The sequence below is a fragment of the Cryptomeria japonica genome, chromosome 3 (assembly GCF_030272615.1).
Source record: "Cryptomeria japonica chromosome 3, Sugi_1.0, whole genome shotgun sequence".
Taxonomy (NCBI): Eukaryota; Viridiplantae; Streptophyta; class Pinopsida; order Cupressales; family Cupressaceae; genus Cryptomeria; species Cryptomeria japonica.
In genome coordinates, this window is record NC_081407.1 from 335,347,130 (window position 1) to 335,362,593 (window position 15,464).

The following is a 15,464-nucleotide window of genomic DNA, read 5'->3' on the forward strand; positions in this document are numbered from 1 at the left end:
AAATCCATACAACATTCTACAAAATAAACTATACTATTAGAGAGCACAAAAAATATGCATATGTGAAAAAAAATCACTCGAAAAAGCCTCTGCATGACTAGGAAACAACCTCTCGAAGTTGAGGTCAAAACTAAAGTAGCTTAACAAAGAAGGGGTGCAAATTTGGGGAAAAATGATGATGTCGGCAGGTTGACTGGGCATTGCTGATTTGGGTAGGCACTTATGTTGCATGTTGATTGGGAAAGGAAGGAATATTCCTACAATCGAAGGTACACGATGCAAACAAGCATAGGGATGACATCATCCCTACGTAGGAGTACTTGCACAAAAAGCTAAAAAACAAGTTTTTTTTTTTAAACTGCAAACATATTTTTTGTTTTTTTCTCCCACACAAGTTGAGGTGTAGGTATAGATGCCATGCACTTGTATGGATCCGTACGACCCCTCCATGGATGCCCCCAAAAACACCAAAAAATGCCTATCACCAAAACACAAAGTGTTATATATATAAATTCACATGTGAACCCTCCTGAGCTCAATTGTAACGTTCATTTTGCTCCAGGACACACCATTTGACGCCTTATGCTCATGACCCTCACAAAATCAAAAGCAAAAGGGAGGGATTTTGCAAGTTTGCTCTGATATCATGTTGGAAACAACCAAGATCACTTGCAAAACTAAAAACTCTCTACAAACAAGCAATATACCAAATGAGAAAATATCATAAACAATTGTCATAGGATGTACAAAAGGTGCCTTGTATACAAAGGCAACCAAGAAGAGGTGAGAAGGTATGAGTGAAACTCTCACTACCCCTCCAAATATGCAATAAGTGTAGGACATTATGAACAAGTGTTGAGACACTTGGTGAATCTACATGAGGTGAGACAAAAGTCTAGCTAACCTCTAAGTGAGTTTAAGCATAGTGTGAATAGGACTCAAATAAGTAGGCTAAAAACAAACTAGTTAGATAAGACCACTTTTCGCTCAATCAAGAACTCACTCTCATTAATTTTAGTATGAAACAAGAAGGCGGAGAATGCTAAAAAAAGAATGAAAATAAAGGATTTGAATTTTTTGCACCACTAAGACATGAAATCAGAAAAAACACTTCATTTTAGAGTCTGATGTCTTCATTTTAGAATGTGATGTCTTCATAAATATTAGGAACAAACATATAGTCTATTAAATAAGAAGATTGTTGAAAAGTTGAAAGAGCTCGTCCTCATGTTGAATAGAAAAATAATTGAAATGAAAAAAAAAAAATTGTCCCATAAACTATTTTTAATTTCTTGAAAATTAAATGTTTTTTCCGTTCTATATTTTCAAATAAACTCTCCGTCAAAATTAAACCCTAGCTTGCATGTTAGTTTTCAACTCACAGTGGACAGGAAGAAAGTAAGGACAGGGAACACACAAAATGAGTTATTCCCCAGAAGAGAGGTTTCTCGCCGAAAGAGTAAAGAGATCAGTTGATCAAGTACAGAAAGCAGTCGAACAGCAACTCTCAGGAGTCCAGGATCATGTCAACTTCAATCTTCAGGTACACCCATTTCATTTAATTTATTTATTCATTCAAATTCAGAGTCATGTCATCCTCTCTTTCTTGAATACTTTTATAAATGCAGAAAGCCTACTTCAAGTGCGCTTATGACTGCTTCGACAGGCAGAGAAATCAACAGGAAATAAGTAACTGTGTAGAATACTGCAGTGTCCCAGTTGTTCAGGCCAATAATGCCATTGAAGAGGAGATGTCAAGGTTTCAGGTAAGCCAAACACAACCTTCGTAATTTCTTTTTTCATTCTTTTTAACATGTAAATGAGGTTTAGCTAGTTAATATTTTTCATGGGCACGAGATTTAGCGTGTGAGAAAATGGGAGTGTCGTAAGGTTGGCAGTGGCAGTCATAGGGCACTATAAAAAATTACCATATCGAATATGTAGTAGAACATGTTAAACTGTATATCTATCTTGGTTAATTGCTTTTCATTATCCTAAGACAAAGACCAAACTGTACATCTATCTTGGCTAGTTGCTCTTCATTCTCCTAAGACAAAGACCAATTGGGCCGGACAAACCCTCTTATTGGGCACTCAGAAGTGAGACAATTGGGCTTTTGATGACCCCTTGTGCGGTCACTGGGACAATCCAGGTGGGAAAGTGGTTCACATTCCCCATTGGATATCTTTTGCAGAATCCTAGTTTCCAACTTAGGTGGCTAATAAATTCATGTTTGAATTTGATCCTTGAACCCCACCAGCTCATAATTAAAATTACGAGCTACAGGCATATTTTAATTTGTTTAGAAATAACATGGATAATTGTGACTTTGGACTTATTGAGTGGTGACTCACCGGAATTTGTGGAGTCATATGGGTTTTTGATCATTCGACGGACACGAGGGTGTTAGCGTCTTCAATTTTTATTATCTTTATTTCTTCATGTTTTATAATTTTATTTTGGGCATTCTACGAATTTTATGATTTTGTAGGTTTGAAGCAACCAAATTGAGGTTTATGGATAGCTTGCACCTCATTTTTATTTTTCTACACTTGTGCCATTTAACTTAGTGTTCTTGTGCTGATAGGCAATTTAGGATAATGAGAACAAGACATGAATCTTTTAAGCGACAAGCAGTAAATAAATATGTAATTAATGTGCTACGGATGTGACAATTCTACTGGGTGGCGTCTACCATTCATCTCCCCCTTAATAACAATAGAGCACACAATCCTCACTCATGTCTACCTTAACTCCTCCATCTGCGAGTTAATCTCCTGATAATGGCTTCCCAAGGACAATTGTTTAATGTTTGTTATCTTTGGGGGTGCTTATGCGGGGTTTTCAATTGCTTTGTTCCTGAACATCTCCTTGTATAAGGAGAATGAGCAACAAGGAGTGCATTGCTGTTGGGAAAGGAAAATTTGCCAATTTCATCCTCTGTTTTCCGTGCATGTGTGCTAAAAATTCAGTAATATAATACCTTCCTTCCTAATAAGATTGGAAGATCTTTCTTTCTCTACACTAGCAATTTGTTGATTCATTGGCTTCACAAATGATTGAGGTTTAACAAACATGTGTTCACAAGAAAGACTACTTAGACTCTGCTTCCATTGTGGCCAACATTCAGCCTCTTCTTCAAGAGTTGTTTTTACAAATTCTCATCCCTTATTCACTAATGTGGAGGAGGAGTTGTGGTTTTCTGTAGCTTCCTTTAAGACCAGTATCCATATGACAAGTGTTATGAACCCACACCGCCTTTTGTTTGTAGGTAAGATTTATTAGTTGCAAGCCCCTTTGCATTAGCATTCAATTTTTTTTATGGCATGTAAAAGGGTTTGCAGCAGTATTACCACTTCCTACCCTACATCCTCCAACGACACCACTCTTGCTCCTTGCTTCATTTGTTTGTATGCTTAGTGTTTTGGTTCACTGTTGATTTTCAAAGTGCTACTGTGCATCTTGATTTGAGGTTTTGTTTTAAACTGTTTACTTATACTGTGCAGTGAAAACTAAACAAAGGCGATGGGAGTCAGTGGATGGACTTGAAGGGAAATGATTTAATGAATAGAAACGAATCTTGCATCAAACACTCTGGCAGCATGTCAAATAAATTTCCTAGAACTGAAATAAGGTTGTTGTCCATTCTTCTATCTTAATTTCTGCTTAAAATTCCTGATGCCCCATGTTTTTCTTGATCTTTTCTCCATTGGTGGCTGCGTTGAGGAATCTGCTCACAATGAGAAATTAAAGGGTTTCAATTTTAAGCTCTATTCGTGGGAGGCATTGTGGAATTTGACATATTTTTTTCTCAACTATAAATATTTATTTCTGGCGAGTACAGGGGACACTTTACAGGATCCGATCTCCATGGGGGTTGTTTGGTTGTCCCTCCATTGAAACCTCATAGGAGGCATTGCATGATGTCCCTGCCCGTGTGGGGTCACCCCAGGGACATCCTTCTAGTGTTCTACATGTTTTAGGGATGGCCTGGCATATCCCTACCTTGTCCTCCAATCTTAGGAAGGGGGGGGAATGTTGGGGGTGGGGGGATATCTATTCTTCCGATAGGGTATGCATGCGCAAGTTACACAGATCTAATATAGTCCATATTTTATTAATATTTTCAGTCTCCAAGCATCTTACATTCCACACATCCTAAATTGGGTTCTATTATAATGTATCAATACCATGAGTAGTTTGAGGTCTGCTTGGGATGGTCCAGTAGTGTTTCTTGTATCTCTTCATTGCCAGTCAGTATATGATCAGCCAGTCTCTCTACTTTTGTCTTGAAATATTTGCTGTAGTTATGCAATTTTTTTTTTGATCGGTTCTATTTATGCATATTTTAGTTTAAAACAAAAGTGAGCAATTTGGAGATGCCTTATCCTCTGATGCTATTACTTTCTTATAATTTATTAGTGGCATCCTTTGATATTATTACATGGCTGTACTTTGGTAGTCCCATTCTTTGATATTATTAAATTCCTGTACTTTATTAGTCTCAATGTTCTTTTCATCATTTGTGGATGTTGATGTAATGTTTTTGTTTCCTTTTTCTTTTTCCCTTTCCTTGAAGCATTTTTAATTGGTATTATGGCTTTCTACTCTTTGTTGTATCTCTTCATTTGTTGTTGTGGACCAAACCATTGCTATTTTCACTATCATTGAATCTTTTCACTACCCTCTAGTAATATCATATCTTAAACCTTCACATTCCCTCTCTGTTTTGGTTTGTTTTTCACTTTTATAACTTGCTGCTGGATTTTTGCCCTCGGGCTCACTTATGCCTTGCACTTTTGTTTGATTGCACAAGCTATAAGCAGGCTAACATTCTTTGCGTGTTTTTAAGAATGCGAAAGTTGTACTATAGGCAAAATGATAAGCAGTTGTACTATAGTTGCATCTTTTTTAACTTCTTTAAGCATTCATATTTTTATGTTAGCTTCAGTCATATTCTTGACTATTTATTATACCTTGGAGTGTAACTCTGCTTTCAAAGAATATTAGTAGGTGATCTCTTTTTAGAGTTAGAGTTTTAGATCTTATAAAATTGTAGTCAAAACTCATTATTAAATTTAACTCATTTTAATTAAAATGATTTGATTCAACATTTTATCAACTGTTTACCAAATTGTTTCCAAGTTTGTTTGTTTTCATAGCTGAATTGTTCCTGAGTGAGTCTAAGTAACCTTTTCTATTTCCTCTTTATTCTTGCAGAAACTACTATCATGTTTTGTTCATTACTACCTTCCGTCTTCATCGACATTTCACTTATCTTCTTAACGTCCTTGCAAAACGAATTCTTTCAAACTATTTTCTCATTCTCTTTTGACATCATTTTTTTCAAGTATGGGATTGCCACATCTTTTAATCAAATCACACATCTTTATAGGATTATTTCCTCCTATCACATTACACAAAATCATGAGTTGTTGAAAGCTTGTTATCTTAGCAAGAATGGTTGGGCACTAAAAGAGGTATGGGAAAAATAATGGTGATGGATGGTTACGTGAAAGTAGTTTTTTGTTCACATTTTATAAGTGTACACTTTGTTGGTTCTCAAAAATGCTTCATGCGTTTATAGAGAAGACACTCTGAGATTTAAACGTAGGGAACAAGTTGGTCTAGGCAATTAAGCGAGTTTCATGATCAAACTATTGATGGATGAGGTCATTTGACAAGAGCAGAATACTCTTCTACACTTCTGGTTTTGCTAGCCAAGGAGGGTGTTTCTTTGATATATTGCAAGACAATTAAAGAGAAATGAAAATAATATTGTCACACAGCTTAGCCATACCTTGCATATAAGTATACCCCAAAGATTGTCACTAAATATGCATTACCTTGGCTTACTGATCCTTTCCATTATGGACATCTGAACAACAAAGTAAAACCAGGTTGGTATGCAACTACTGATGCAAAACCAAATTGATATTCCCAAATGTAATGTCATTTTTTTCTACTGTTAGACAGTTCAGATAACCGGAAGACAACTGAGAAGGGAGGGGGGGTGAATCAGTTGTCATAGATTACAAGAACATTCAACAATTAAAACTTTAATACCAGAACCCAAAACATTAATACCAGAATAGCAGTTAATCAATTAAGCATAAACAGTAATCACAGAATAAAAGCCATCGACATAACACCAAGATTTATACGTGGAAAACCCAATAAAGGGAAAAACCACGGTGGGAAGCCTTCCCACAGTCAAATAATACTTCTGCAGTAAGTATGTGAATTACAATGAAGGGGCCTACACTTGCAGGAAGGCCAACAGCCTAGAGCGCACTGGCTCATCACAAAAGTAGTCTCACTGACTACACATAAATCTAGACTACAATCCGAAGAAGTGTTGAACTACAAAAGATAGCATCTCCTATGGCTGAGTACAGTTTCGATTAAGCTCAATACAGGAGGACTAAATCCTCTTACATAAACCCAATTCGATCTTCAATGATAGACCAGCTCCTCTGCCTGAATGATATTACATTATTCGCACATTACATTCCTTGACCATGACCTATTACATTAACCATGATGATCTACAATGAGATCTTACATCTATTTATACAGACCCTAGACCATAAACAATCAGGTCGGCCACCAGACAATAAAGCAATTATATAATTACAAACCATGTCGGCCTTAGACCAAACAAATAATATCAACACATAAGATATCCCAGAAATACATCAATAGGTTCTATCCACACGTTTCATCAAAGCCGGTCCATAACCTAGATCAACCGGGACCAAGTATAGGTCCATACGCCACAACAATGATCTCCAACCGCCAAGTCTTGAACCATGATCACCAACAACATCCTGAAACTCCACCAGAAGGTGCACTAACACCATTTATGCAATTCATCAAAGATCTCCATCAAAAGCTCTGCCAGTGAAACCCTCGCTGGAACCAGAAACCAAGCTTCTAAGCAAGCAGGATAGCATCCGATCTCCAGACCAAAACCAACTGACCAAATATGAGTACAAGTATCATGAACAAGCCAATTCCATCACTAGACTATACCGGAGTCTACCGGATCATGCCGGATCCAAGTTACCCAGAAACTGCTCAACTTACCGGGACCAGAAGGGTGCCAGTAAAGCATCCAAACAGCTAGTGTTGACATCAATGACAAAACATCAATGCAACACGTAATCAATTCCACCAAATGGCCAACATCTACTTCATGTGTAACCTGTGAAAACCCAAAACATGCATAAAGCTTGCTCAAATATTTGGTAGAGGTGAATGTTTTTGAACTCATGCAGATTGATAGAGACATAACTTATAATAATTTACAAAGTATAGAGGATATATTTGTCATAAAGCACAATCAGCTGGCAAAAGAGGATTGACGTCTTAATCAATTTGGTGCTGGAGTCAAGACCTAAAGAAATGGACAAGCACATCTTTGTAAATCCAAGTGTAAGAACCAAATATTAATTTATTCATAATAGATAATCAAATCTGCACTTAAGTTCCCATCAATCTATTTACATTTTCACTTAAAATGCAATTCATCACATGACAAATTATCCTTAATGATCCATAGGTGACTAAACAATTCTGTATTGCTATACATGTTTTTTTAACATCTACTCCAACAAAAAACTAATTAGAAATAATTGCAAAACAACAAATGTGGTCCCAAAGATGAATCTCTCATCTCCTAAAATTTCTTATTAGATATGGAGACTTTTACACCATGGAGATGATAACCACTTGCAAACACCTTCTACAGATTTACAAACTGAATCACATTAGACTTTATGTTTGAGCAACAGAGTTTGATACTGGAGAAGACGAAGATGAAAGGACACATACACAAATTAAGATGCCTTATCCAAGAGGAAAAATAAAATGCATACCAAATAATTTTTCCCAAATTGGCCACACAGATGACCCATGTTCACATCTCTACCACCACACGTTCTATACCAACAAGAATAAAATCTGTTACTCGCAGGCTGTTCTACTCATTTCAGAATGACATAAATATTGTTTGCATTTGGGCTCCAAAAGAAAAATACAAACTTTTATTTTCCCTCAAAAACATATCCAGCAACCAAAATGGATAAGTAAACTGTAATTTGCATGGGCAAATATTAGGCTCCAATGTTTACTTTTGACATTTATAAAATATGTTTAATTTGGGCAATAAATATTCAATTTAGTCCTCTGAGTCTTGGACCTATAAGCTGTCTTTAAGCAAACCGATGTCTTTGGAGCTGCCACATAATAAAATACACTATCACAAACAACACGTTAGGCACCCATGGATACTTCTTAACGAATAAGGATACTTTTATCTAGGTCCCCAACAGCATTTGAATAATATTTAAGAGCCACATAAGTCGTATGTTCCCAAAAGAATTTTTGATGGTTGCTTGACAAAGCATTACTCTCCTTACACTTATGTGAGCTCTTCTTAATTTAGAATTAAATACCTACATGGACCCACCACTCTTCTGACCTTACTCCAAGTAGCACTTGAAACAAATCAATGGCCCAGATGAACTTAGGAAGATCTGAAGGTTAGGCAGAGGCAACTAAAATAATCCATAAATTTATAGAATTGAGTCATTTTGGACCATGCAGACACAGAAGGATAGAAGGTTATAATTTCCCTTATGGACAAATGTCATCACCATGGATTGCCACATTTCATGGAACCATCAATAGCCATTTTAATATTATTTTCTATCCTCATCCATGAAACATGAACCTTCATGTAGATTTCAGGGAAATGTTTCTGGTAGCAGAATATCTGTCTGATGTTGACAAAGAGGACCTAGCATTTAAAATGGAACCGAGATAAATATTAGATGAGACAGTTCCTTTTAGTGTACCTAAGCTCATTGGAAATATGAAAAATGAGCTAAATTCCAATTATCTGCATTTTCAATTAATTTGGGACATTACAGTTACGATGTCCCATATCAACAACATGCATCACATAATTGATAGTGATACTTGATTCAGTAATGTTGGTTGCTATAGTAATTTCTGTACGACCCTATAGAGATTTCTAAAATAGATGGCATTGATTCTCCCTGGTCATGGAACCATGCTTAATTCTACTGGAATGTCTATACTGCCGAGATGACTCAATGACTTGAGGTGGCTATGTGATCTGTGGATCTCCACGTTGCTAGGTAACAAAACAAGCACCACCCTTCTTACCCCTAAATGTATTGCATTTGATTAAAGTGGATTGTTTCCTCTTCAGCCTTGTACCCTGAGATCTGTCCAATTTGCAATTCTTGAGAAGCTTGGCCAGTAAAGAAAAATATGAGAGCTTCAATCAAAACTTACAATGCTCTAGTCCAATGAGGTTAATTTATGAAGAGTTGTTTGACTTTAATGGCTTGCAGATGACATGCTGTAATTATCTTGGCTATCCCCAACGCCTTCAAGAGCTTTATGAGGAACTCAAGCATTGAAGCTTGCTGCATGTGCAAATCTTGTTAAAGCTATATGTACATCTTTGACAATGTTTAGAACCACTGGAACGATAGTTATTAAAATGGGCCAAACTTCTCCAAGCTTTGAATGAAGAGATTGGAATATTGCTTGGCCCTATCTTGGAAAAACTTCCAGCTTTTGCTTTCCTTCTTTGTTGATGAAACCAATTATTGCATTTAATAGAAGTCAACATAGGCTCTAGAGGAATAAGTAAAAGGATGACCTTGTTTTGAAGATCATTTTGTGAGTGAGGGTTGGTAATTAGCCCCGCCAACTCTTACATCATGTGGATTACGACTCTATCTGATGCCATTCTAGTAGGGATACCACCAGAGTTACAATACTCCTATCTACATTCCTCTGAGTTGAATGCTTCTCTTCCTATTTCCTCTTGTAGGGCAACTACTCCTCCTCACCTGCAACTCTCTCATAGGCTCCTCCAGCTTGAATATTGTCTTCTTCTTATCCTCTGATGTGCTCCTATGGCTTGAATGCCTTACCTTCTAACTCCTCCAATAGGGCAACCTCCTTCAATGAGCTCTTGCCTTAAATGCTATGCTACAAAGCTCCTCGAGTTTGAACACTATACTACCAATATCCTCTTGCAAGGCAATTACTTCTTCTATCTCCTTACTTTGTTCCTCCAACATGCATCACTAACATCACCAGTATAACTATCTCTATTGATCAACTGAAGTGGAACTACTGCTTCAACATGCCTACCACAACTAAGATGTTATTTGGGGAGATTTGAAACTTGGTCTTCAACATGAGATCCAAGTGGTCCGACAAAGAGAAAAAAGATGACCATGTTAAGTTCAAATATTAAATTACCATGTTATGCTGTTGTTTTTTTGACCAACCCATACATGTTGTATACACCTTTTGCCCCTACTGTTATTGCCAAAATCTTTTCAAGCATCAATCCAATCTTAGTTAGAGTAGAATTGTTCCTTGTCACATGATAAAATGCAGATAGCTCCTTGATGCAGGAGCATTCAGGGTGCAAGGACAATCTTGCATCAACCAAAAAAAGTTTTTTCCTTTGTTAGTTTCCTTCCTTGTTTTGCTTGTAGGAGTTGTTGATCAATTTTCGAAGATTTCCAATCAGTTCATGGTTGAGTGATGACATCATCTTGAAGAAGGTCAAATGGGTGCTCACATTGCAAATTTGGTCAAGATCCAAGCAAAATTGAGGAAGTTATTTCAATTGTGGGACTTTTGCTTGCGATGAGATGTTGTGGGACTTTTGCTTGTGATGAGATGTTGCTAAACTTTTGCCTGCTACAGTATGTATCTTATTTACCCTTGAATTCCACAGGTGTCCGTCTTCCTGATTTTTCCGCTAAAATGACAAAAGATGCTAGAAAATGACAAAAAGATGGTTATAATGGCCTGGGAAGTGGATCAAGGGTGCCAATAAGTGCCTGACACGTGTCATATTATGCTAGAATGCGGGGTGGTTGTGTCAAATTCTCTATGCTTGCTATTTAAGTGGATTTCTATTCATTTATTGAGAGAATCTTTTCGGATAGTTGAATTAGAGAAAATTATTGAAAGGCTTAAGGAGCTGTCTGGTTCAAGTGCTTGAATGTTGAAGGCTTGAATGCGAGGGCATGCATGTATATTGAGCTGAAATGCATTGTAATGTCTTGTACTTCTGCTGTAATGAGTTTTGTTGTTAATTAATAAAGAAATACTTCAATATTGTATTGGAGCTGTCTGGTTTGATTGCATGTATGTTGTAAAGCTTGAGCACCAAGGCATGTGTAAGGGCATGTTAGAATTTAAAGCTGTAATTTCTTTGTATCATTTTTTTCTCTTGCTGTAATATACCTGGTTGTAAATTAATAGAGTTATTTTTGCTGGTTGTTTGAATTTTCATATTGATGTTTGGTTCAATAATTTGTCAAAACCCCTGAACCTAGGACTACATTACTCCTCGTTTGCTTTAACTACCAAGTCCCGATGCGTGAAAGTGTAGCTTGAAGCTCACTAGAAGTGGATTTTGAATTCATAGATACAAGATGCAAAATGTTTGTAGCAGTGAATATGCTAGTAGTAACCTCTTCCATGTTCTGTTCTAGATGCCATTTACGATCTACATCGTAGAAATTTCATCTGGTGCCCTCTCATCAACTTATGTATATCTAAACTGCCATGCGGGCCTGTTTTCCTCATCTCTTGATCCACAGAAGTGAACCACGCAATGCCAAATGTCCATTGTCTACCATACTGTCATCTTCTCCACAATTCTAATTAATAAAATTTACATTGAAAGGATATGATCGAATCATGGCTTATTCCAAGGAGCGTAGAGTGCACATACCTTACATTCATTGCCCAATCGCTCGGATACATTGATGAATCATTAATTGTGGAAGATCTATAAATTTGGTAGATGCAGCCAAACCCATCTATAGATTTATAAATGCCAACCACTTCATGCCCCATGCCTACTTGGGAATGATTCCACCTTCTTCATTGAGGAAATTGAATATGTTCATGTTTTAAAGAATAAAATCAAACTAGAAGGTGCACATTCATTTCAAAGAACATGGAATGCCTACCATCATCCTTGAAAAAGGGGTTTCAAGCCACCTCAAATTTTAAAAAAGCACATGCCATGTTATTGTATGAAAGAGCCCACCACTAATATTTTTTATATTTCTTATGAGTGAATATGAAAAGGGTGGAACTTCTCATATTACAATTAAAATTTTTTGCCTCCATTTTATAGTACAATAATGTTCTCACCTATTGCAACATATAAAGTAACACACCCTTCAAATTAGTAAGGAAGCCTCTCTAATGTGTCATTTGATACGCTTAACTTATCGGTCAGTTGGCTTTCATGACGATTTTTCTGGGTGACGGATTCATTTCTCTCATTCTTGAATTTTGGAGAAAGGAAAGAAACTATACTTGTTGATCCATATATATTCTGAAATGGTGAGCAGGCTAAAGCACATTGACACGACATATTACCATTCAATAGAACCCAGGAGTGGAAAACATGGAGAATGCAGTACGGGACAAATACAAAGGGGCAAAACATTGGGTACACAACGTATTCAGCTTAGCCAAGACCCAAAACTGAATTCGGACCACAAGAAAGATGATGATGAACAAATGCACAATTTATTTTTTGTAGCAGGGATCAGTAATGCAACATTAATCTAGGGAAATTTTTAAAATCGTGGATGTGGAACGATGCAACTACACCCAACACTAGAAATTAAAGCAAAATTTCAACAGGGCACAAACTGTGCCAACACACTTGTTGTAATATGAGTAACATACGATATTTCATATAGGGTAGAAAATCAATGCATCAACAAATGAAATTGATTGCACTATCTTTAGCGATGTTGGTTAGTTTCTTTACTTTGACGTCTAGGGACTGGTTCAACAATTTTGCATTATGTAATTTATTTTTGATATAATGTACAATTAATGATTGTATACATCTACAAACTTGATGATTTTGGGAAAATTATTGCACTGTTTGTGGTCTGAGAGGCTTACATTTCACTCTATTTTTGTGGGAGTAATTCAATAGATATTGCATTATGTATCTAATCTATGATTCATTACATGCATAATAAGATGACAACGTTTAGAACTTGGATAAATGTGGGATATAGTTTAACCGCTTGAGTTATCCTTCATTATTAATTGTTGTGCAATTTATTTATTTTTAATTAAAGTGACAAATTATTGCAGTCTGGTGTTTTGAACTTGTGTCACTTGCAAATTTTGTTTCTATATTAGTAGAGTAATGCCCTTGCCCAACATTTGCATTTTAAAGCTTAAACAAGTACAAAAATTCTAGACATGTTGGCAAAGTATTGTATTTCGCATGAATGCTGCCTATCAAGATTATCTCAACATGCATGGATAATTCAAAATTGCAAGGTTTACCCTAAATTTTTGCTCACAAGGATGAGGACTGCATGTTTAGGTAGACCACCTAAAATTGCAGTGGGCTGCTCTGCAACATTGTGAATGGTTGATTGACTAATTTAAAGGGACAAACTGAGTTGTTTGGATGATTTATGTGTATGCTTGCATCTTTGTTTAAATGCATCAATACATAAGACTAAGTTGACAATTTTGGTAAGGGTATGTGTTTGGATTTCGGCTGTCAGTATGACAATTTTTTTTCTCAGTAACAAGTATGGCTGTATATATATATAAAATATATACACTACGCAGAATTAAAATATGGTGCTTCTTGATACTAAAATCATACACTATACAAAATTGAAAGAACAGTTGATATTTGATAGTATGATACTTGAGAGTGACACAGGTAATTGATAATTTAATTATTAATTTTGATCATATATGTCAAGTCATTGCGAAATGTGAAAGTAGTAAATGCTAAATTAGGAAATACAATAAAACATTAGTATCTTGGTGTTCGACAGAAGCATCTAGATCCAAGTCATCACTTGGTTCAACTTAATTTGATTCACTAGCAACAACAATGCCACTCCCATGAGCTACATTGTGTGTAAGAGTCATGCCATCACCTAAAGTGACTTTGGCAAGCTCTACAACTGATGCATCCACGTTGGCACACTCGAGAGTTATATCCCGATTCTTGATTGCTCCTTGCTTGTGGTCAACTTCCTCATGTGATATAAGGCACAAATTTTAATGGTTGTCAGTTGATCAGATCATTTGCTTTTTTGCAGCCAATCGATTATGTTTAAATTTTTAATTGAGTGGATAAAGAAGTATGTGCTCTGATGCTGTTTAGCCGAAGAACTTGCTACTTGTTGAAATTAGAGTTACAATTTAAAAATGTACAAGAATGGTAAGAATGTTAAAAAAAAAATCTTTCTTGTGATAGAATTTTGACTACAAGAGGCTAAAGGAACACATAACTTTGCCAATAGAGGTGCCACCATGTATGAGCATCTGTCTTGTATTTGACTTGAAGATTGCAAATACTATAATCTCATGATGAGATGAACTTGCCTAACTTCCTAATGTTATCCACCACTTCTGTATCTGATGCTTCCTTGGACCTCTTAGCAATGTCATCATCTCTATGTGGTGCCATTCTCCCATGCAAAGAAAGTATCTCTATGTTGTAATATTTGGGAGATAATGCATGCGAGGAGATGCAAAGGTGTGGTCATCTTGTTCCAGCAACCAAGAATGTTTTTTTCCACCCTTAGGAACAAAATTTCTTTGGGATCATTCTCCTTTGCTATTATGACCTTTATTTTTTCATACATGGTATCATGCCATCATAGATTTTTCCCAATCACAATCGATTTATATATCAAACCTAATCATACTCTTGATGGGATCGATGAAACTCAAGGCATGGTACACATGAACTCTTCAATCTCATCTAGGATCAATGATTTGACATTTTGGGCTTTCTCTAAATTTGACTGCCTTCACACACTCCATTGGTTGCTAATGACCATCGTGCTCAACACCTTTCACACCTTTGTAAGTTGGTTTCAAAATGATTGTGTGATGCAAATTGAGTTACAACAAACTAATATTGTGTAAAAGAATAAGTTGATAACAAATTAAAATTTAAACAGGTAAATGCCATAAATTAAATTTAAAATAAATATTAAAGTTTTATAAATTTATCTTCAACAACACCAAATTGGAAAAAGTCATAAAGATGCCTCGTGACATGTGATGGTTTGTCACAAACATTTGAATCTCCTTACCTCTGTATATTGCTTTTCTCCCCACGTGATCTAATTGCCAATCTTTTGCATCACCAGGTTAAGGGAGTGTGTGGTGTATGGTATCCAAAAAATGTTTTTTTACCATTCCTCAACCAAAGCACTTGTTGCCTTACAATTTTTTGCATTGTTTGTTATGACTTGAACAATGTTTTAAGTATCTATCGTCTCTATGGATTTAAGGAAATGAAATCTGCATCTTTCACTTGCCTTTAACTTTAATAATCAACCACCTTCAAAAACATGGTGTCCAAGGGACAC

The 15,464-nt window shown here is 36.2% G+C and overlaps 1 protein-coding gene across 1 annotated transcript in view; it reads left to right on the forward strand.

Moving 5' to 3' along the window:
- Positions 1 to 1,334: 1,334 nt before the first annotated feature.
- Positions 1,335 to 15,464, forward strand: part of LOC131067211 (uncharacterized) — a 52,785-nt gene continuing 38,655 nt past the window's right edge. The window contains exons 1-2 of the mRNA XM_058002159.2: positions 1,335 to 1,543; positions 1,629 to 1,766. Coding sequence (XP_057858142.2) covers positions 1,421 to 1,543; positions 1,629 to 1,766 — 261 coding nt within the window. The 5' untranslated portion in view covers positions 1,335 to 1,420. The remainder of the gene's footprint in view (positions 1,544 to 1,628; positions 1,767 to 15,464) is intronic.